At 39.5% G+C, this 21380-nt stretch overlaps 2 protein-coding genes and 1 long non-coding RNA gene across 12 annotated transcripts in view; 1 reads left to right on the top strand and 2 right to left on the bottom strand.

The window, feature by feature from the left end:
* Positions 1-4650, bottom strand: part of CDK12 (cyclin dependent kinase 12) — an 84744-nt gene extending 80094 nt beyond the window's left edge. For 3 of the 8 annotated variants that reach the window (XR_015796609.1, XR_015796610.1, XR_003084256.2), the window contains exon 1: positions 2505-4648. Coding sequence is in view for 5 of the 8 variants with exons in the window: in XM_088143399.1 (XP_087999525.1) it covers positions 2505-3565 (1061 nt within the window). In the remaining 3 variants the exon portion in view is untranslated. Of the gene's footprint in view, positions 1-2504 lie in introns of all 8 variants that reach the window. The other 5 variants (XM_088143399.1, XM_007424208.4, XM_007424210.4 and 2 more) reach the window with 2 other exon arrangements.
* A 777-nt stretch (positions 4651-5427) lies between these two features.
* Positions 5428-21380, top strand: part of MED1 (mediator complex subunit 1) — a 31337-nt gene continuing 15384 nt past the window's right edge. The window contains exons 1-10 of one of the 3 annotated variants that reach the window (XM_025164079.2): positions 5428-5753; positions 9363-9472; positions 9888-9966; positions 11865-11895; positions 12807-12939; positions 13256-13284; positions 14370-14441; positions 14786-14860; positions 16032-16105; positions 19870-19959. In XM_025164079.2, the coding sequence (XP_025019847.2) occupies positions 5726-5753; positions 9363-9472; positions 9888-9966; positions 11865-11895; positions 12807-12939; positions 13256-13284; positions 14370-14441; positions 14786-14860; positions 16032-16105; positions 19870-19959 (721 nt within the window). In that variant the 5' untranslated portion in view covers positions 5428-5725. Of the gene's footprint in view, positions 5754-9362; positions 9473-9887; positions 9967-11840; positions 11896-12806; positions 12940-13255; positions 13285-14369; positions 14442-14785; positions 14861-16031; positions 16106-19869; positions 19960-21380 lie in introns of all 3 variants that reach the window. The other 2 variants (XM_025164080.2, XM_007424212.4) reach the window with 2 other exon arrangements.
* On the bottom strand, positions 9479-19967 carry LOC148215441 (uncharacterized). The gene is made up of 3 exons (XR_015796611.1): positions 19832-19967; positions 18474-18566; positions 9479-9786 (listed from the first exon to the last, which is right to left on the bottom strand). It is a non-coding gene; the product is annotated as an uncharacterized LOC148215441 (long non-coding RNA).

The following is a 21380-nucleotide window of genomic DNA, read 5'->3' as shown; positions in this document are numbered from 1 at the left end:
TAAGAGTTTCAGAACCCAATACATGTAGCAGGTGGGTGGGAAAAAGAGTTTGCAGACTAGTACACCAGAAAGAACTTTGTCAAGCCTATGAAGTGAAATATAAGAGAATATGAAAAATGAATAGGAATGAGATATCCCCCTGCAGTTTCACGTATTTAAATATACCACTTCTTCTTACTCTTTGTTCTATTCAAATCCACTTTACCCAGCACATCATAAAGACTCAACCAAGTAACTTTCATAACAGTTTTCTAAAAATAGTTAAGATCAGAAGATGTTTACTCATATTAACCAATTCTCAATAGACATAGAGATGCTTTCCTGACTTTTGGTCCATAGTGAGCAGGAAACAGCAGCTCCATTTGTCCTACATTATTTAAATATAATTGCCCAGAGTTGATGGACCAACCAACTTAACCATGGAAACAAAAAATATTGGATTCAAAATGTAGCACACCAAGTGCAGGGTTTATAAAAAAAAATATACTTCACAGTCCAAAGGAAAATTATACAATGCAAAGAACCTACTTAATGATACTGACATTTTTTCCTTATCATACTTGGTGGGCAGTTTGCCTAGTAATCAATAATACTTGTTTCACAAGCATTTCCTCCATATAAAGTGCTGTATGTTAACTATTATATACTTTCTCTCAAGATCATTAACTATCTCATTGCAGAGAGGAGAATGGAGCTGTGAGAGACACACTGCATGAAGACCATCCAGAATTCACAACTAAGAAGATTTGAGTCCTATGAATATTCAAAACAATGGGACAAGACTGTTGTTTAGCACTGTCAGAATGTTAAGTGCTTCACTGAACAAAGAGAGCTTATGCTCAAATGCCAAGATTGTGCATTAAAAGTGTTAACAGAAATTGTAGAAACTTATCCATGGACATGTTAACTCTGTGATATCCAGTGATAACCAATATTAGCAGTTTCATACATTCACATTATAAAGAATAACAGGTAATCCCCAGGTTAAGAATGCCCAGTTTACGGATGACCCATAGTTAAGAACAGAGCCTACTATAACAAAATTCAAGTTAAATATACAATGATTTGAGTTAAATGCACAAAAGTTTGAGTTAATTACACAATACTATTTATACAATACTATACAATGATACTGTTCCGACTTATATACAAATTCGATTTAAGGACAGACCTTGGGAATGGAATTCATTCTTAAACTGGGGACTACCTGTATTAGCAAAGTGAAATCTTATTTAAAGTATGGTGAACAGAATAAAGTTTAGAATCAGTAACAAATGTTGATAGGGAAGTGGCCTATTTTCAAAGTTGCTTTCAGGTTTCAATAATTGTTAAAATTAGAGTTTACAAGGAATAATATAAATACATTTTAGCTGCACTGACTTCTCCCACAGTATTCATAAATACCAGAAGCTGCAATCAAAAGTGATTTGAGCACCTAACCACTAAGAGTTTATCAAAAGATAATGTCTATCCCCATAAAAAAAGGTTTAGTAATATCATTCTGATAAAAACTATTCAAGCAAGACTTTATGGAAGTACACTCTACTAAAACCACTGGGATTTGCTCACTTTGTTACTAGCATAAAGCTGAGAGAATAGGACACCATTAAGGCTGATAAAATCTGAAACTTCAGTATTATATCCTTAAGTGGTATAAAATTAAATGTACCTCATTTTCTTTGAATTGAGTTCAGTGTGCTAAAGAAGAAAGTTATTTGCAACCCTGAAGTTTACATTCCTCTTCCTCTTACCTCTTCCAGTTTAATTTTATAAAAACTGAAAAGCCACAATATCACTCCATGGTTCAGGAGTATGAACTAAGCTGCAGTTTCAGTTATCAGAAATCACTGCCTAAATCTGAATTTAGCATGATGAAAACAATTAACAGTAAATCTTGGAAGCTGTGTTCCTCACTTACAAACCTCTGACACAGAAGCTACCTATCTGCATTAACTATAATGTAATATGTCATTCAGATTTAATGAACTGTAGTTTATGCCAATCATTTGATTAATGATTCTAGTTTGCCAGGTTCTGATGATATGACAAATTGTAGACAAACCAAACCAAAATAAAAAGATACACTGAAAAACATGCAAGACTAATGCTCACTGCAACTAAGTTTTGTCATATTCAACTATGCTTTACCATATCCAATCAGATCAGTGTTGATACAGGATCTACGATACAACAGTATTGCAAGACAAACAAATTTGTACCTTAAATCAGCCTACTTTAACATTGTGCCCTCCATAAGTGTTAGACTCCAACTCCAACCTCACTAGCACGATCATGCTACTTTGTAATAGCAGGTGTTATAATCCAACACATATGAACACATCATGGTGGGAAAGGCTATCCTAATGAATCATGATACAGAGGAATATAAAACATTTTCTGTTCTGAGGGACAATAACAAAGATTCTGGGATGTCGGCCCCTTTAGTTACATTTGTACTTATGAGGAGGCCCAACAATTCTGATTTAACTATGAAGACCAAATACCTGGAAACAGGACTACGACTCAGAGACCGCTTGGAAACAAAAGGACTGCTGGAGCGCCTTCGATTGAATGGGCTGGGGGATCTTCCACTGTAGGATCCACTTCCCCTTTCATAGCTGGATGAACGCCTCCTGCTGTATGGGCTGACTGACCGCTGTCTCCTGCCATAAGGGCTGGGAGAACGTATACTGGATTGGTAGGCAGCAGGTTCCTTATAAGGAGGGCTGACTGATGGTCGTCGTGAGGATACACTAGGACTCTTCTTATAGGAATCATAGTTACTGGATGTGTGCGAGCGTGGAGGGCTGTTGTCATAGTCCTGTGTATAGGATGCTCCTGAGGGACTGTCATCTTGTTTGGGACTATCTGACCACTTACGGTGTGGACTTCTGGATTTCCGCTTTGGACTGTCCAGTGACTTGTAGCTTTTGGGGGCATCTCTTTTCCGATGACTTTTACTGCGATCCTTATGACCAGATTTTGCCTCCCGCTCTTTCCTAGACTTCTCCTTATGCAGTTTGGCTGACCGGGACTCTTTGCTACTGCTCTTGAATGATTTAGATGAATGGTCATCATTCTCCTCATGCAGCCTTTTGGAAGTCCCAAATAGTCTATCTTTAGTAGAACTCAACTTGCCTGAGGACTCTTGGTTCCTGTCCAGTCTCTTCTCCTTGTCCCCCAGCTTACTTTTCATCAACTCACGGACACGCTTGTGCTGATGATGACGATGTCTATGTAGGCGATCACTCCTGTCCGATGTCCCTTTCCGCTCATCATTTTCTCTACGTTCCAACTTGAGGACTGCTTCATCTGAGAAGGTGTCAGAATCGGAGCTGATATCATCATATTCTACCAATGGCTTGATCATGCTGCCAAGTGGTGCTCCTCCTTCTTGGGACCCCAACGGTGAATCTTTGGAATGCCTGGATCTGTGTCTTTTATGCTTGGAGAGCCGGTGCCTCTCTCTGCTGTTTGAGCTCCCACTGCCGGATACTGCATCTTGATGCAAAGACCCCCCTCCTCCCGCATCCTTCTTGCCCCCATGTCTCTCTGGGTTTGGCATTCCTTCTCCACTGTGCTTGAAAAAAAGGAGGAATCCTCCAAAAAGCCCAAATTCTAATCTTCAAGACACCCCCTCCTATGATGGAAGGGCTGCTTTCCCTTTTGTTACCTACTTCCTACATTCAACCCACTCTTGTCTCTTTACATGAGAGTAGATGGGGTTGCTCTATGAATGCCTGATTCTACACTGACATGCAGAATATAAGATAAAGTTGTCTCAGAAATAGATCTAAAACTGAGCTGAGTCCACGTTTCAAATGGAGAAAAATAACTCTTTGTCAAAATATCCTCTGATCCCACAAGTACAAAGGGCAGAGAAGGCGTTTTTAACCCTGAGTAAGCACCTGCTCTTCCTTAATTGCAGGTCTCAATTAACCTCTAGTTTCAGGATATGAATTCCCCAAAAGGGTTGGTTAAAGGGGTAAAAATACATATAAACCCCAGTTTGTAAATAGGCAAGGAGTTGAACTTTCCAAGCACAAAAAAAAAAAAAAAAAAGTTCTGGAAAGAGACTAGTTCACTTCCAGATTTTTGAAGCAGGGGTCCCCTAACAGTAGTCCCCCAAAGTACTTAAGTAGTGGACTCCCTTGGGTCAAGGCTGCTTTGCCACTAACTCAAGGCCTCACGTCTCTACAAAATGAAAGTGGGGTCTGAATTTATTTGCTATTTCCTTAACTTCCTGAGAGGGGTTACTATACACACCTCCAGCCCGCCCCGGGGCCTGGCTCACCGGGCAAATCCTGGAGGCCCGTGACCAAGCCCAACGAGCCTCTCCTAAGGGGAGACCCCCTTCCTCAGCCTGAATCTCTAGTGAGTTCCCCAAGCCAGGATCCCCATCTTTTTCCACCTACTTCCCAGACCGAAACGGCGCTGTTTCCAGATTGGGGGGAGGGGTAGGGGAGAGGAAGGTAGGAAAGTGAGGAGGGAAGGTTAGCCACCAACTCTCGCGAGAATACGAAAAAAAAATCGCCGTCGTTGTCGTCCTCCGAGCCGCCGACGCCGTGGCTTCCTTTGGTACAGCTCGGGGGTTCCTTTCCCCCAACTCCTCTGCCTGCTCCTGTTTCTCCAAATACCGCGAGAACACGCACATGCGTGCGCGTACACCCGTTCTCACGCAGGCGCACGCGCTCCCATACAGCCGGAGCTTTGCGAAATCTCGCGACGCCGGCCTGGAGATCGGGGGTGGGACAGGGAATAGGTTACCCGGTTTCTGACCGGCTGGGGTTTTTTTTACACGAGATTTGGTGCCATGGTCTCGCGGGATCTGGGCTTTTTTCCCCTCAAAACTTGGATGGCCCTGAGAAATTAAGACTAAAATGCGCTATTTTTAATTAAAACTTTTGTTATTGAAAAACCTACAAGACCGAAAAAAAGGAGAGGGAGTTTGCTTCCCGGCAGTAACTTTTCCTCTCAACAGCTAACGAACTGGAAAAAAAGTAGATATAATGTACTGTAACGCTTTTGAGCGGTTCTAGATCATTCTGATTTCCGCTATGAAATGTATTAAACCTTATCACAAGTCAGTTGCGGATGGGATTTTTTTGTCTTTCCACAAAAACGTAATGAATTTCCTCGGGAACAGGGACAAACTGATTTAGAAATGGCCGCTCTCCTTCCCCTCCTTTTTCTCTCAATACAGGCTTATTAAACAACTTGGAAGCGGCATCCTGTCAGCATCGGACGTGAGAGAACCGTTGCTCCTTCCACTCCGGATAATGACACTTTATGAGAAAGCATTTTGTACTTGAAAACAGCGAAGAAAAACTGCCAACTACTGTATTCCTGTGGAGGTTAAAGCGGGCGTCTCTTCAACGAGGAATTAGATAGGACGGAGGGAGAGAGAGGGAGGACACGACGTTTTCAAATCTCGCGAGAGCTACTGGCCTGTCTGCCGTTGCATTGGCTGCCACCCGGGATTCTCGCCTGACCTCCTGCTCTGCGTTTGTCATGTTTCGAGGCCGAAGAGGAGGAGCGAGGAAGTCTCGCGCGGTGGGATGGCGGTTGCCGTGTAGTAGCCGCCGGGGCTGAGAGAGGCTGCTTTTGCCCGGTCCCGCCCCTTTCTCGCCGCGGGAGAGGGGTCTGGCTGAGGCAGCTTTAGGCCTCCACATGAGGGAGAGCGGCGGGGGCGCCTGTCCCCTTTCCCCCCACCATCCTCGGAGGTATGAAGGCAGCTCAGAGCAACGCCGAGGGTGAGCTATGGGGCTTCGGGCTGGGGAAAAGCGCCTGCTGCCCTCCTCCGTGGCAGAAGCTTTAGGGATGTCGGAGTCATGGAGGCCATCTCATCGGATGGGAAGATCCCTTTACCAAGTGCTCAGTAGGGGGTTGCCGATGCGGCGGTGATGGTCGAGATAACCATGCGGGGGGTGGGGTCGATCTTAGGGATTTCGGAAAGACTCTTTAAGGCGAGTTCTGGGAAATTTTGCCAACTTCGGATGGAGTTCCAAGAAGATGCTCTTGTAGAATTGGTAGTAGTCGTGGTACTGTATTGAGGCGCGGAAGAAAACGGAGAGGAGGAGGCTTAGCTTGGCAGCAGTACCTATGAAAGGGATCTGGGCATGAGCAGCAGGTTGAGGGCAGCTGCTGAAAAGGCAATTACTAACACGGGGTGCGTTAACAGAAGTATAAGGCCAGTCATTGCCCTAATCAGACCTCGGACTGCCTTGTCCATTTCTGGGCACCATGGTTCAAAAAGGATAGTGACAAATTAAAGCAACTTTTGAAGAGAGCTGTCAAGGTAGTGAGGGGTCTGGAATCCAAGCTTTATGAAGAAGTGTTGGAAGATCTGGGTATATTTGCCCTAAAAGATAACTTAGGGGAGATATGAAAGTTGTCTTCAAATATCAGAAGGATTGCCATGCAGAAAAAGGAGTGGATTTACTCTTTATTGCCCCAGAAGGCAGGTCGAGAACCAACAGTTTAAAATTTCAAGGAAGGAGTTCAGGATAGAAATCAGGAGAAATTTCCTGACTGTAAGACCTGTCAAGTAGTGGAACAGACTTTCTCATGAAGCAGTGGGGTCTTCTCTGTCTTTGAACAGAGCCTGGATAATCATATTTCAGAGATAGTGCACTGAACAGGGGTTGGGCTAGATAATTTCACTTCCAAGCCTATGACTTCTTGGGTCACGTTCATGTATTCTTATAAGTTTTATTTGGGAATTAAATATTGGGAAATTGGGATTGTGTTAGTACTTAGAAATGACTTAATATTTCAAAGTATTTTGAAAGGAAAACATTCTCAATGAGCTCCTCCTGCCTTCTACTGATGTGTGCTAAATCTTCCTTTCTATTTCTTGCTTCCTTTTTCTTCTCCTTTCTCATCCTGTAGATATAACATATGATTTGGCTGGAAATAAATTTTAAAGTGGGATAATTTTGTATTTACTTAATAAAAATCCAAAATCCACATACTTCAGACCTATCCATAAAGATAAATGTCAAGCATCCATGCAGATGGAGAGACAGGGGGGAAAAGAATCAGCTGACTTGATCAAAATAGGAAATGTGCCATTGTGTCTTTATATGTCCTGACAGGCCCTGAAGTCTGTATAGCAGATTCTAATAGAGACTAATCAAATGGTTTGTTATTTCCTCCTATGCTCTCAACACTGAATACATTCAGATTTTTGTGGCTTCTATATCAAGCCCATTCTTCTACCTTCTGTTTTGCTTGAAGAACTTAAATGCTTGGTATTGTGATTCCTCCCTGCACCCTGCACAGATTGCCCAGCTGTGGAGTAGTTTCTTTTTCTGTGATTCTTGTAGGATTCAGTAAAGCCAAATTTAAAAACTTTAGAGTCTACCAAAGGAAATTTCAGTTAGGTGAGAGCTGGAGAGAGAGAGAAACAAAATCAGCTTAAGTACAGAAAGCAGGTGCTAGTTAATCTGTAGTAGATGGACCAATTGCTTGCTTCAGCTTAAAATGAAGTTGACAACAAAACAAACTTCTTCAGTTTAGTGCCCAGCAACTGTATGTGTAAAGGATTTCAAGTGATGTAATAGCTGAGTCAATCTGTCAATTAGAATGGAGAATTCTAGCAGAAGTAGTAGAGAAACTGAATTTTGCAACTGTGTGCAACAACTAGAAATTTGCTATTACCATCAACCCATTTGCTTTTTTTTCCCAGGAGTTCCCTAGGAATTTGAAGTATTTCTTTCCAGACCTATAAATAATGTACAATGATGCATATTGGATAATTTTAGCTATAGTATTGTCTCCTGCACTTATAAAGACCTACCTCCCCCAAATAACTATATTATGATGGTCCATAGGAGAAGATTAGTGGTCACAGCTAATTTTTTCTGAAAAGCTTACCCACGATTCTGAATTTTCTCCTGCAACATGTAGAAAAGGTTCACATACACATTTCAGCCATGGTTCACAAGCCACAATGGTCAGCTTTGTATAATATCCTAATTCCATATGAAACCAACTATATTATGCTTAGCATGTTGTGTAAACCAGTCAGTTTTATAACCATATGATATATATTCAAAATTGCACAGTATTCATGGGGCAAAAATAAGCTCAGGTTTGATTAATGCTGCACATGAATTGAAGTTGGATAAGTCATCATGTGGTTTATTTGATGTAGCTGAACCCACCATGTGAACATAGCCAGGGGAATTGTAAACTAAAAATTAGGATTTGGTTTGTGATGCACACCCAACTAATTGTGATTAATTCATTCTTAAACAAAATGTGGCCATATCCATATCTAGCCGATATATCCAAATTGGCTGTGACTATCAAGCTACAGTAGGCAAGTCAGTATGGAAAAAACTAGCTACAGAGCCTCAAATTAATGCAAATAGTGTACCTTTGATTATCAGACCCCTGGGTTAAACCCAGAGGACAGTTACTATTATGTGCCATGCTTGTTAAGTTTAAATAATTGTGAGCCTGATCTAGTGAGGCAATTTTTTTTTTTTAAAGTATTTCAAACAATTTTAGAACCTTCTGTTGGGCTAAGATTGGCTTATTCATTTTGTTTATTTGTATACCATCCATTCCCAAAGCTAACAATCAAGATCAGCACAAAATAAACAGCAACCCCATAAAAAAAAAAATAAACCTACCTGTAATATAAACAAAATTTACAACATCAAAATAATAAACAGGAAATAAACTAAGTTATGTGCCTGCTAGATTCCACTTACAAACCTCCCTCTTGCACTAGATGGAATAACCAGGTCTTGATTGCTCTTCTGAAATGCTGTAGGGCAAGACTAGACCAGATATCTATGGGGAGGGAACTTCAAAAGTATATCACCTGAGATTTGATTTGCCTTTCTTTCACCCTGACCTTTTCTCTTGTCTGAGGCCACTTTATTGTTAGGTCAGAAACCATTATCTTACATGAATGCAATGCTGAGAATTAATGGTAAAGTAAGTGCTGTTAGTTTTCTTCACAGGTATACACTTGTTTACTAGTTAAACCCTGCAGAATAGTGATTTGTTAGCCATCTACATCTGTAAAAGGAATGGGGGGGAAAAAAAGGAGATGATATATATCCACAACCTAATATGAACATTGTATTAGATAGGTCATGATCTTCTTCTGCAAGCTGTTTTTCTATGAAGAAAACTTGAATCTGCTTTTCTAAGCTGAGATTCAATAATAATTTGTTAAACTTGTATACCGTCCAACTCTCAGTGACAACAATCAAACAATTTACAGTAAAATCAATAAAAGATAAAGATAAAATATGCCAAGCATGATGAGGCGAGGGGTCTCACTCTCCCTTGTGAAAATTCAAAATAAATTACATATGACTGAGTTATGATTTTGCTTATAGAATCAGAGAAACTGAATAAGATGAGTTCCCTCCTGGAAAGACTTCACGTCAAGTTTAATCCCAACAGCAGACCTTGGACAGAAACCATGAAGCTTGTTCGACAAATTATGGTAAAGATTAACAGATTTTAAATTAACTTTTTTTTAATGCTTTTGCTATCATCTCATGTGAATGGAGAATATGTCTAAGGAAAGATTGGCAGAGATGGAGAATTGTTACTAAGAAATTGGGCTACCGAGCAGCTGTCTCAAATCTTAGGAAACACTAATTAGAATTAACTTAAGTTTGAATAACAGTTGTCACAATCTATCATTCCATGAGACAATTCTAAACTGTCTTCAGTCCATTGAGTTGGCATGATCCATATCCTTTTGTTCTTGTTTGCTTTGTGATGCTAAGGACAGCTTCATTGGATCTCCATTTTCTGTAGGTGTAGAAGATAGAAATTGTGTTAATATCTTAACTATTGCTTCTCTTTCATCATATTACTGAATGTATCATGAAATACTTTGCTTTTGAATATAGGAAAAACGAGTTGTCATGAACTCTGGAGGTCACCAGAATCTTGTCAGTTGTTTGGAAACTTTGCAGAAAGCTTTAAAAGGTTAGTGGTTCTGTCAAAAACATGCACATTAAATGTTTAACTTTAAAAAAAGAAATACTCAGTGATTTGTAAGAATTGGCACTAGGAACATCTTTGTGGCTTTAATGCTTTGTTTACAGAGCATTATTTATTCAAAAGAAACTCACAGTGTATTTACTGGGTCTTACTTTTTTGTAACCATATTTTTATACCATCACTTTTGGATTGACTGTAAATCTGATATACGTAATGACTTGCTGCAATCTGTGTCAGTATGTTTTATCAGGTTAACCAGTAGGCAGCATTTGCATATTCATGTACAAAATCCCACATTCCTAATGTGTTTGTGCTTTTGCTACATCTTTGCAATGCAACATGGGTTTGGGGACAAGCAGTAGTGCTTTTTCCTTTTCTCTCCATTCAGAGCCAGCAAGCGGTGGCAGAGGCATGCTTGGTTTCTCTTGCATCTGTGCCTGCTGGCAGTTAGAGCTCCAGCTGGTTAACAGGTACAAAGTTGAGCCTCTGCACCCAGCTCTGTCCCATGTAGCAGAGCTAGAGAAGGAATCGAAGATTGTTTTGCACCCAAGAGGCTTAAAGTAAAAACAATAGCAGGGCTTTTTTGTCTGAATTTGGGATTGGAAAGAAAGTAGACCCTTGATTCACTTGTGTCTGGAGCTAAAGAATTCCATTTGTAGCTTTCAGTACTTGGCCAAGGAGTCAGAGAGCTATAGTCTATTTACTCCAAATACTGTTTGAGGAAATAGACTTAGTTCCAATGTAGCAAATTAATTGGACTCTGTTTCCCAAGAAGAAAAAACAGGAGTCATTTACAACACACAGTGTATAGTAACAGCCACTATGTAGGACAGACAGGCAGAAGACTAGCAGAGCGCATCCATGAACACCAACTAGCAGTCAGAAGACACAATGAAAACTCCTTAATCTCACAACACATGGACACACTCAACTATAGTTTCAACTAGGAAACTCTGAGCATCCTAGATCAAGCTAAATCCAAAAAATGCTAGGGAATTCCTGGAAGCTTGGTACTCAGACACATCACCCATCAATAGACACATAGAGATAAACCATATTTACACACCATTCAAAAGAAACAATAAAAAAGCTAAGAAAGAAACAAAAAGACCAGAACACATCCTCTCCAGCAGCCTACACCCAGATAAGCAGGGATTAACACCAGACAAACAATCAAGCAGAAAACAATACCCTAATCAAGGAACCACCAAGGAGAAAACCACACCCCCACCAATACTGGCAGGGTAAGCTACTGTAGATAAATGGAGCAGGCCCCACATTCACTAGCACTGATGATGTTACTTAGTGGGTAGTGCAGAAACATCTGCAAGCAAACAACCAAGCTCAGAGAGCACCAAGGACTCCACAATGAAATTAATGTTATGTAGCATACAGTCTGATATGGCAAACTAAAATGCTTAAAACAGGTACTTATGGTGCTGAATTAGGATACTTGAATGAGACATACAGAAGTTTCCTTATCATGTTTCTCTGCAATTGCTTTTCTTCCAGCCATTTTGGCTATTCACATGTGGCAGTCTAGAAAAGTTGTTGGATGGAAAATCACAAGATTCTGCCATTTTCATCTGCATGGTTTTTCTGTTCTTAAAACAGATGCCACCACTCCCTTGCTAATTAATCACAATAGGTTATAAGTGCATAGTGCTGCTGTTGTCATGTTTTGCTGTCTCTTAGCAGTCGTTTGCTTTCCATAGGAAAAAAATAGAAAACCTTAATGCTACTTAGTAGAAATCATAAGAGTTAAACTAAAAAATAAAGTCTGAACCTCAACATTTATATGAAGAGAGATACATAAAGTTGATAGAGAACTGGATTTAATTAAACTGTCTTCTTCCTAGTAACATCTCTGCCTGCTATGACAGATCGCTTGGAGTCCATTGCTAGACAAAATGGGTGAGTTGTTTAGTTCTTTTATAGGTGTTGCCTGGTTATTTTCAAAGAATCATACTAATCTAATTGACCCTTTGATATACTATAAAAACACATACATTTCTACTGGTAAGCAGTTTCTACTTCAACTCTTGCAGGAAACATAGTTTCCTTTGATTATACATGGAATATATCAAACAGCCTTGAGCCAAGCTCACTTCTCAACTGTTTTTAAGGACGGTACTGCAGTGCACAGCTTGTTATTGTAGCCCTCTGTGATCTGAATTGTATTATTTTATGAGTGGACTAAAACTATAATTTTCCGTAATTTGATGGAAGTAGAGTACTTCTTAAACATTCATCATTATGTTTGAAAGCAAGCTTGAAATAATTGCTATCTTAATATCAGATTACTCCTTAGTCTTCATAGCTCTCTTTAGCCAGCCCGTTGCTTATTACATTTTTTAATATATTTTCATAATATTTTAACATTGTTTTGAGGAAATAAAAGTGAAAACCTGGGTGGACCAGTGCTTGGTTTCAGGTATCAGAAGCTACTTTTCTAGTTCAGTATATCTCTGCCATGAGCTAAGGAGTATGATGAAGAAGTAGTGGGTAAATATACTAGCAAGCATAATCAGTACATGGAAAAGGGAGCTTATATTTTTTTAAAAATCCACATTGGCTTGGATCCAGATTAAGTTTGCCCCATACAGTATAATTCCAGATGCAATCAATGGAATGAATTATAATTAATTGAAATCTCATTAAATACAGTTAAATTAATCAGGTTTTAATTTGTCAGACTTGAGCTTCCAGGACAGGTCAAGATGTATAGATGTATATATAGATGTATGTCTAAGGACTTGATGAAACTTTATCAAGTTATATCATAACATTTTTTGCAATTTATAATTTTTCCCCCATTATAAAAGCCTTGGATCTCATCTTAGTGCAAATGGCACTGAATGTTACATAACATCCGACATGTTCTATGTGGAAGTCCACTTGGATACTACAGGACAACTGCGTGATGTCAAGGTGGCACATCATGGAGAAAACCCGGTGGTATGTAGAGTGTAGTGGCCAAGTTACTTTTTCACATTTTATGTTGATTTGTAGTATGTATTTAAATAACTCAGACTCTAAGTTCTGATATTATCCTAAGCTAGCATTTGGCACCTTTTTCCCCACCTTGGGTGCTAACCTGGTTAGATTTTTTATTTTAATACCCATTAAGAAAAACTAAATTTTTGATTGGGGGGAACATCCTAGGAGATTTCCCACTCCCCTTGTTAACCTTTAATGTGATTTGCTTTGCTATTGTACTCAATAATCCCAACAAGTTCTAGTTAATATAGGTTATCCATTTTCTTTTTCCTAGAGCTGCCCAGAGCTGGTACAGCATCTAAGGTCAGTACTGTGTTCTTTGGATTGCTGGTTATATCATCCTTTCCTAATTGTATGTTTTCTAGCAGCTGATAACCATTTTATCAACTGCTTTTTGATTTCAGCTTTCGAGTTTATCAGTTGGCCTTCTCCAACTTCTGGATTACGCTTTTAAAATACTCAGTTTTGGTCATGCTGTAATCCATTAAGGCATCAGAAGGAAGTGTGATACAGATTATAATAGAAAATATGAGAGCAACATTTTCAACACCTTTCCCGTTCCTTTCCAACGATTCTCTGCAAATTGCTCTCATTAACAACAGAAAACCAGTGATTTGGTTCCTGTCAGACAGATAATCAAATAATGAGTTAACTAATGGAGACTGGTTTGCTTGCTTTTAAGGCTGGTCAGCAGTGAGATTTCTCATAGCTCCAAAGCTGTAATTATGACTGAGGACCACACAGTATCCACCCATACCCTTGTTCAGGCAGATGTGACCTCCATTGTTATATATCACAGAACTATTGGAGATGGATAGAAAAACTGTGATGAAAAATTAGGTGGGTTTCAAAGAGGGATTTGCTGTGAATGAGGTAAATAGAACTGAATAATGGTGTAGTATGGGCTGGAAATATTCATTCAGTATTTAAAATAGGAAAATTTGAAAGAAAAAAATGTTGAAGACCATCTTAATTCTGCATTCTAGCAGGATAGTAGGGCTATTACATCCTTCTAGGACACACAGTTATGAAAGCTTCTTTTATTATTCTTTCTAAATTTTATTTCTGAAAGTTAAGTTATATGCTTCTTAAAGCCTTAGAAATTGAGGCTTTAAGAAGCATATAAAGAATCCTCTGCTAGAGAGGTATAAGACAATCCAGGATGATTCACAGGCAACATAAGAGTGCAGTTAGTTATCAAGGCTTGCATAACTCAGAGAAATATGCAACCCCACATTTAGGCAGCTTGGGCTGTAACAGTTCCAAGCAGGATACTGAACAGGAAGATTGAGAGCTTGCAATATCAAAACTGTCACTTCTCCCCTTCCGTCTTAGAAATAATATGCTAAATAAAATTGTTAGTGTCAAATGATTTTCTTCTTTCCTAGAGAGAGAAACTTCGATGAATTTTCTAAGCATCTTAAGGGTCTTGTCAATCTGTATAAACTGCCAGGTGACAAGTAAGTATTCCATTAAGCCATAGTTTCTGTAATGGAGAAATATCCTAGAATGCAGTTTGCATGTCCACAAGCTCTTTTGTAAATCATTGTCCTATCCTGTCATGACTCAGCTAATGCTGACTGAGGCAAGGGATAACACAGTATCATGATAGGGAGGATAGCAGGACCCTGGATATGATGTTATGGGAGGTGTGGGTTCTAGCATTATAAAACATTATGAGAGCTTTTGTTCTTGGCAGAGAATTGGGAGCATTGCCTGATTATATAGTCTTCAGCTAGCTCTTATAGTGTGCAGAATCTCTTTTTTCTGTATAATTTTTAAAGCAAATTTCCTCTTCTTTCAGCAAATTGAAAACTAAAATGTATTTGGCTCTACAGTCCTTGGAGCTTGATCTTTCAAAGATGGCAGGGATGTACTGGTAAGAGCAGTTTACCACACTGAACCCAGCATTTAGCTAGAATTTAAAAAAAACAACAAAGTTATCCAGGGAGTGAAACATTGGGCTTGGAAAGAACTGAGTTTAATCCTATTTGAACCATAGATAAACAAAATACCCATGCATCATCTAATTATTTCACCAACATTCTTTCTGTTCTGCATAGGAGAGCATTCACATTAACAAGGTTTAAATCTTTTACCTTTGATGGTAATGAAGGAAGGTAACTTCCTTCCCATATCAGTAATGCCTGTATCTGTATTCAGACAAGGCCATAGAAACCATGTCCCATGTCTTAATATGCTGCCCCTTGTGCTATATCCAGTGTTCTGATTAAATCAGAACTCCTCTCTTAAGTAGAGGAATTGTTTGGCCTGTAGAGAAAAATTTGCATTTTTTATTAGCAGATCAGTCTACAGAAATATCCAGGAAAGCCGCCACATCTTGATCCATTGTGATTGCTGTTAGAAGGCGCTGGGTCTGAGTTCAGTAAGATTGCAAATGTCAGCTTACTATTGCCTGAAAGTTTGTCAGCATATTATATCTGTTATTAAACTACTTTCCTTTTTATTATGTTAATTTCTTACCCTGTGTTACTGGATTGCACCATATTTGTAATTTTTTAATTGTTGACAATTAATAATAACAGTTATTGTTATTATTGTTACAATTATTATGTCACAATATCTTAGCCTCAGTTTGGCAATATATACAGTAATTATACTAAAGAACTGTGTATGTGTGATACATCTAAGATTCCAAATGCGGCTTTCAAAAGATGAGTCCCAAAGCTTTGAATAGGGGATGTGTGAGATTTTGTTTGAGGAATAAGAAAACAATTGCTGAAACAAAACTGAAATTAGGTTTCCCAAATGCAAGAATCTGTCTAGTGATCCTGATTACTTACTCTGGATTTGAGGGGAGAAGGAAGGAAGGAAGGAAGGAAGGAAGGAAGGAAGGAAGGAAGGAAGGAAGGAAGGAAGGAAGGAAGGAAGGAAGGAAGGAAGGAAGGAAGGAAGGAAGGAGTTAGGTTGCATTCCTATCTAAATTTATATTCACTTGAACTTGACAGAATTAATTTGGACATGCATAGGATATGTCTTCTGTACCATGAATGTCTAAAAATTTGTTTTTGTTTTCTATCTGCTTATAGGCAAGCCACCAATGCAAGCCCTTTGGACAAAATTCTGCATGGCAGTGTGGGCTATCTCACCCCTAGGAGTGGAGGTAGGAAGTGTCTTTCGCTAAATCATAATATATATTATGTATGTATATTATGTATATGTATAGGAAGAATTCCTATATACTATAACCAGTTAATGGTGCAGGGTTTTTTTTCTGTAAGATAACCTGTAAAATGGTTGATTCCTGACTTCTTAAAACAAAGTTGGAAATTACTATTACCCAATTTTGTTCTTCTGGCAGTCTCTTGTTTAGATCAGCCTATGCAGTTCAATCCATAGTGCACTACGGGCAAAACATGCATTTCAGAAAACTGCTAGGTCAGCAAAAAACTATAGAAAATGAACATAAACTGCATGTTATAAGCAATCTGTATGTTCAAGAAAATTCTTTTCCAGTCTTAAATATACAGTCAAGTCCAGAAATATTGGGACATCGACACAATTCTAACATCTTTGGCTCTATACACCACCACAATGGATTTGGAATGAAACAAACACAATGTGCGTTAACTGCAGACTGTCAGCTTTAATTTGAGGGTATGTACATCCAACTCAGGTGAACGGTGTAGGAATTACAACAGTTTGCATATGTGCCTCCCACTTGTTAAGGGACCAAAAGTAATGGGACAATTGGCTTCTCAGCTGTTCCATGGCCAGGTGTGTGATATCCCCTCAGTACCCCAATTACAATGTGCAGATAAAAGGCCCAGAGTTCATTTCAAGTGTGCTATTTGCATTTGGAATCTGTTGCTGTCAACTCTCAAGATGAGATCCAAAGAGCTTTCACTATCAGTGAAGCAAGCCATCATTAGGCTGAAGAAACAAAACAAACCCATCAGAGAGATAGCAAGAACATTAGGCGTGGCCAAAACAACTGTTTGGAACATTCTCAAAAAGAAGGAACGCACTGGTGAGCTCAGCAACACCAAAAGACCCAGGAGACAATGGAAAACAACTGTGGTGGATAACCGAAGAATCCTTTCCCTGGTGAAGAAAACACCCTTCACAACAGTTGGCCAGATCAAGAACGCTCTCCAGGAGGTAGGTGTATGTGTGTCAAAGTCAACAATCAAAAGAAGACTTCACCAGAGTGAATACAGAGGGTTCACCACAAGATGTAAACCATTGGTGAGCCTCAAAAACAGGAAGGCCAGATTAGAGTTTGCCAAACGACATCTAAAAAAGCCTTCACAGTTCTGGAACAACATCCTATGGACAGATGAGACCAAGATCAACTTGTACCAGAGTGATGGGAAGAGAAGAGTATGGAGAAGGAAAGGAACTGCTCATGATCCTAAGCATACCACCTCATCAGTGAAGCATGGTGGTGGTAGTATCATGGCGTGGGCATGTATGGCTGCCAATGGAACTGGTTCTCTTGTATTTATTGATGATGTGACTGCTGACAAAAGCAGCAGGATGAATTCTGCAGTGTTTCGGGCAATATTATCTGCTCACATTCAGCCAAATGCTGCAGAACTCATTGGACGGCGCTTCACAGTACAGATGGACAATGACCCAAAGCATACTGCAAAAGCAACCAAAGAGTTTTTGAAGGGACAGAAGTGGAATGTTATGCAATGGCCAAGTCAGTCACCTGACCTGAATCCCATTGAGCATGCATTTCACTTGCTGAAGACAAAACTGAAGGGAAAATGCCCCAAGAACAAGCAGGAACTGAAGACAGTTGCAGTAGAGGCCTGGCAGAGCATCACCAGGGATGAAACCCAGCGTCTGGTGATGTCTATGCGTTCCAGACTTCAGGCTGTGATTGACTGCAATGGATTTGCAACCAAGTATTAAAAAGGGAAAGTTTGATATATGATTATTATTCTGTCCCATTACTTTTGGTCCCTTAACAAGTGGGAGGCACATATGCAAACTGTTGTAATTCCTACACCGTTCACCTGAGTTGGATGTACATACCCTCAAATTAAAGCTGACAGTCTGCAGTTAACGCACATTGTGTTTGTTTCATTCCAAATCCATTGAGGTGGTGTATAGAGCCAAAGATGTTAGAATTGTGTCGATGTCCCAATATTTCTGGACCTGACTGTAAGCAACAGGAAGAATACAAACCTTTTAATAAATCTTCCAAAAGAAAGTATGACCCATTTAATGATATGTTTAAACCACCAACTTCTAAATACATGTCTGGTTAATTAGGTATGCATCACCCAATTCACAAATTGCTTTTTTACTCATTCAGAGCCAATACTGAATTTGGGTTTCTGTGTTGACTTTGGATATAGGAAACTCAGGTTCAAATCCCCATTGAACTTCGTGATCACACCTAGTTAACTTCATAGTTCAGACAAGGCACTTTCCTCATGAGGTGTGGTTGTAACCATAAAATTATATATGCTATGCTAAGGTCTTTAGAAAACTCTGATCGATCTTCAGAAACATACCTTAAATGTGACCCAGGGTAAAGTAATATAATTGACAGCTCTTAGTCTTCCAAATGTATTAATTTGATCTCATCCTATAAATTTGATTTCATCCTATAAAATGACAAGTATTAGGGCTATACACCACTTCAGTTCATTTTTTTTATAATAATTTTATTAAAGATTATAATCACAACAATATGAACTAATATAAACTAAAAAAGAATTTTTAAAAAGTAGAAGGTGCAGAAAAGAAAGAAAAAAGAGAGAGAAAAAAGAATATATATTACAATATAATCTTACAAAAATAAGAATACAGTGGTACCTCGGGATACGAACGCCTCTACTAACGAACTTTTCGGGTTATGACCAGCTCCGGACGCAAAAATTTACCTCGATGTGTGAACTCTGCCTCGGGGTACGGTCATTTTTCCGCCCTGACACGTGGTCCGCGGCCATTTTTCCGCCCTGACATTTGGTCCGCGGCCATTTTTTCCCGCTGCGCGGCGCACAGCCATTTTCCCGCTCCCGCCGTGCAGCGCCCAGCCATTTTCCCGCTCCCGCCGTGCGGCGCCCGGCCGTTTTCCCGCCCCGCTGCGCGGCGCCCGGCCGTTTTCCTGCCCCCGCCATGCGGCGCCCGGCCGTTTTCCCGCCCCTGATGCGCGGCGCCTGGCCGTTTTCCCGCCGCACGGCGCCCGGCTGTTTTCCCGCCCTGATGTGCGGCGCCTGGCCGTTTTCCCGCCCCGACGCGCGGCGCCCAGCCGTTTTCCCGCCCCTGATGCGCGGTGCCTGGCCGTTTTCCCGCCCCAACGCGCGGCGCCCAGCCGTTTTCCCGCCCCTGATGCGCGGTGCCTGGCCGTTTTCCTGCCCCTGACGCGTAGTCCGTGGATGCCAGAATGGATTAACGGTAATTACATTGAACCTTATGGGAAAATTTGCTTCGGGGTGCGACCAAATTCGGAGAGCGGAACGGATTAACCGGATTTACATTGAACCCTATGGGGAAATTTGCGTCGGGTTACAACCAACTCCCGAGGTACCACTGTATAGTAAAGAAAAAGAAAATCAATATATAAAGAAGTGACTTCCCACCTTCATCATAAGTATAAACACTTTGAGTAACTTATCACCTCTTAAAATACAACAAATTATGTCTTCTTCCCATATCCCATCTCTTATCTATAAAGAAATCCATAAGGACTTGTCATTTCAGTCCTGATGTCAGCAAAAAACCCATTAAGGGTTACCAGAGATAACAACATACCTATTTTAATCTTGATCAATTAAACCAACTTTATATTCCTTCCTTTTACTGATTTTACAGATCAACTGTTATATATTCAGACCAACATTTAAGAATTCACTTTTGCTCTTCTTACCTCTGTTCTCAGTTGTCCATTAAAAAACTTTCTTTCAGGTCACCTGATGAATCTGAAGTATTATGTTTCTCCTTATGATTTATTTGAAGAAGGCACTGGTACTCCCTTCATTCTGAATGAGAACAATGGTACGTTATTCTTGCATAGTATTTGCAACCATACATTGACCTTCTAAATTAGGCATTCTAGTATGCTGGATTATTTTAAACCTTCTCCTTAAACATCCTTAATAGCAATAAGGCAAATTAATACTTAAGTATGCAGTATTCATAATACTTTAATAAAGAATAGCTAAATCAAAGGATGCAGATTAAAAAACTTGTAGTGGCCTCTTGCAGCTCCTTTAATCAGTTTTGTTATGAGTGATGAAATTACTGCATTGTGGGACTGAAATGTCTAAATGATGGGACTGTCAAGGGGCTATGCTACTTACTTCACAGGTGTATCCTCAACTTGGGAAATATAGCCTGACTTGCCTTGTTCTGCTCATAGAGATAACTCATCCCAACTCATTTCTGATTCTCAAAAAAACCAGAGCTCTACTCTCTCATAATGTAGCATAGAAAAACATAAATCTTTAATTGCATTTATAAAGTGTACCAAATTTAATAGAAATCACTTCAGGAGTTTTCACGTTACATGATTTTTTGATTGTAACAACCACTAACCAAATAATTGTGCAGTAACCCTTTGTCAGTTCAGTTTGACAAAAGGACACATCCACAAACTGTGGTATCAAAATGAAATGGGAAGAATACTGAAAAAGATAAAAGACAAGAAGAAGGCAGATACACAAATTGATACATTGTTTAAAATTGTTTACACAGCTAAAAAAGTAACTAGTAAGCAGTGAATTGTTTTCTGGAAGGATAATAAATAAGGATTAAATAACAAAGTTGGTACAAATAAAAAATTACTGTCTTTCAACAAAAAAATGTGACATGGAGAGACAGAGGGATGGAAATGGAAAATGAAAAAATGCCTAAACTAAGTGAAAGAGGATTAAATTGATATGAAAAGAAAACATTAATTAGCTGTTTGCAAGAAAGCATCCCCACACATAACAATACAAAAATTCAGGGTGAGAAGGAGGTGCGAATGCAGTGACAGCCAATATAACCAAAAAGCTGAGGTTGAGCCGACAATCACAGAGGCCACTGATGGATGCCTTGATCTCTTAACCAGTATGTATATCTCCCTACCAAAAGATTTGGGGAGCAAAGGTTGTAAAAACCTTTCCCCTTTTTGATGCAGTTAATTGTCTATCATGTCAGATGCATTGAACACCTGAAATATACAGTATATTTCACACAGAATCCCACAGAGGACTTTGAATCAGAAATAAATAAGTTAGATATCTCTTCATTCAGTGTCAGATTCATGGTTTATGTTGAGATGGAGCACAATCCTACTAAATACTGCCGTTGAAGAAGATCTTAGGTGAGATAATCTTGCATGTTAAATTGCTGCCATGTAGTTTTCAAGTTAATTGGGATAATTATTAAATAATAAATGGCCAAGGGCCAAATAAGACCAAGTCATTGCCCTT

The sequence above is a fragment of the Python bivittatus genome, unplaced genomic scaffold (genome assembly GCF_059951505.1).
Source record: "Python bivittatus isolate LINGU-HERP-01145 unplaced genomic scaffold, Pbiv_v1 ctg000410_np1212, whole genome shotgun sequence".
Taxonomy (NCBI): Eukaryota; Metazoa; Chordata; class Lepidosauria; order Squamata; family Pythonidae; genus Python; species Python bivittatus.
Note: the sequence above shows the minus strand (reverse complement) of the source record. Positions and strands in the feature narration are given on the sequence as shown.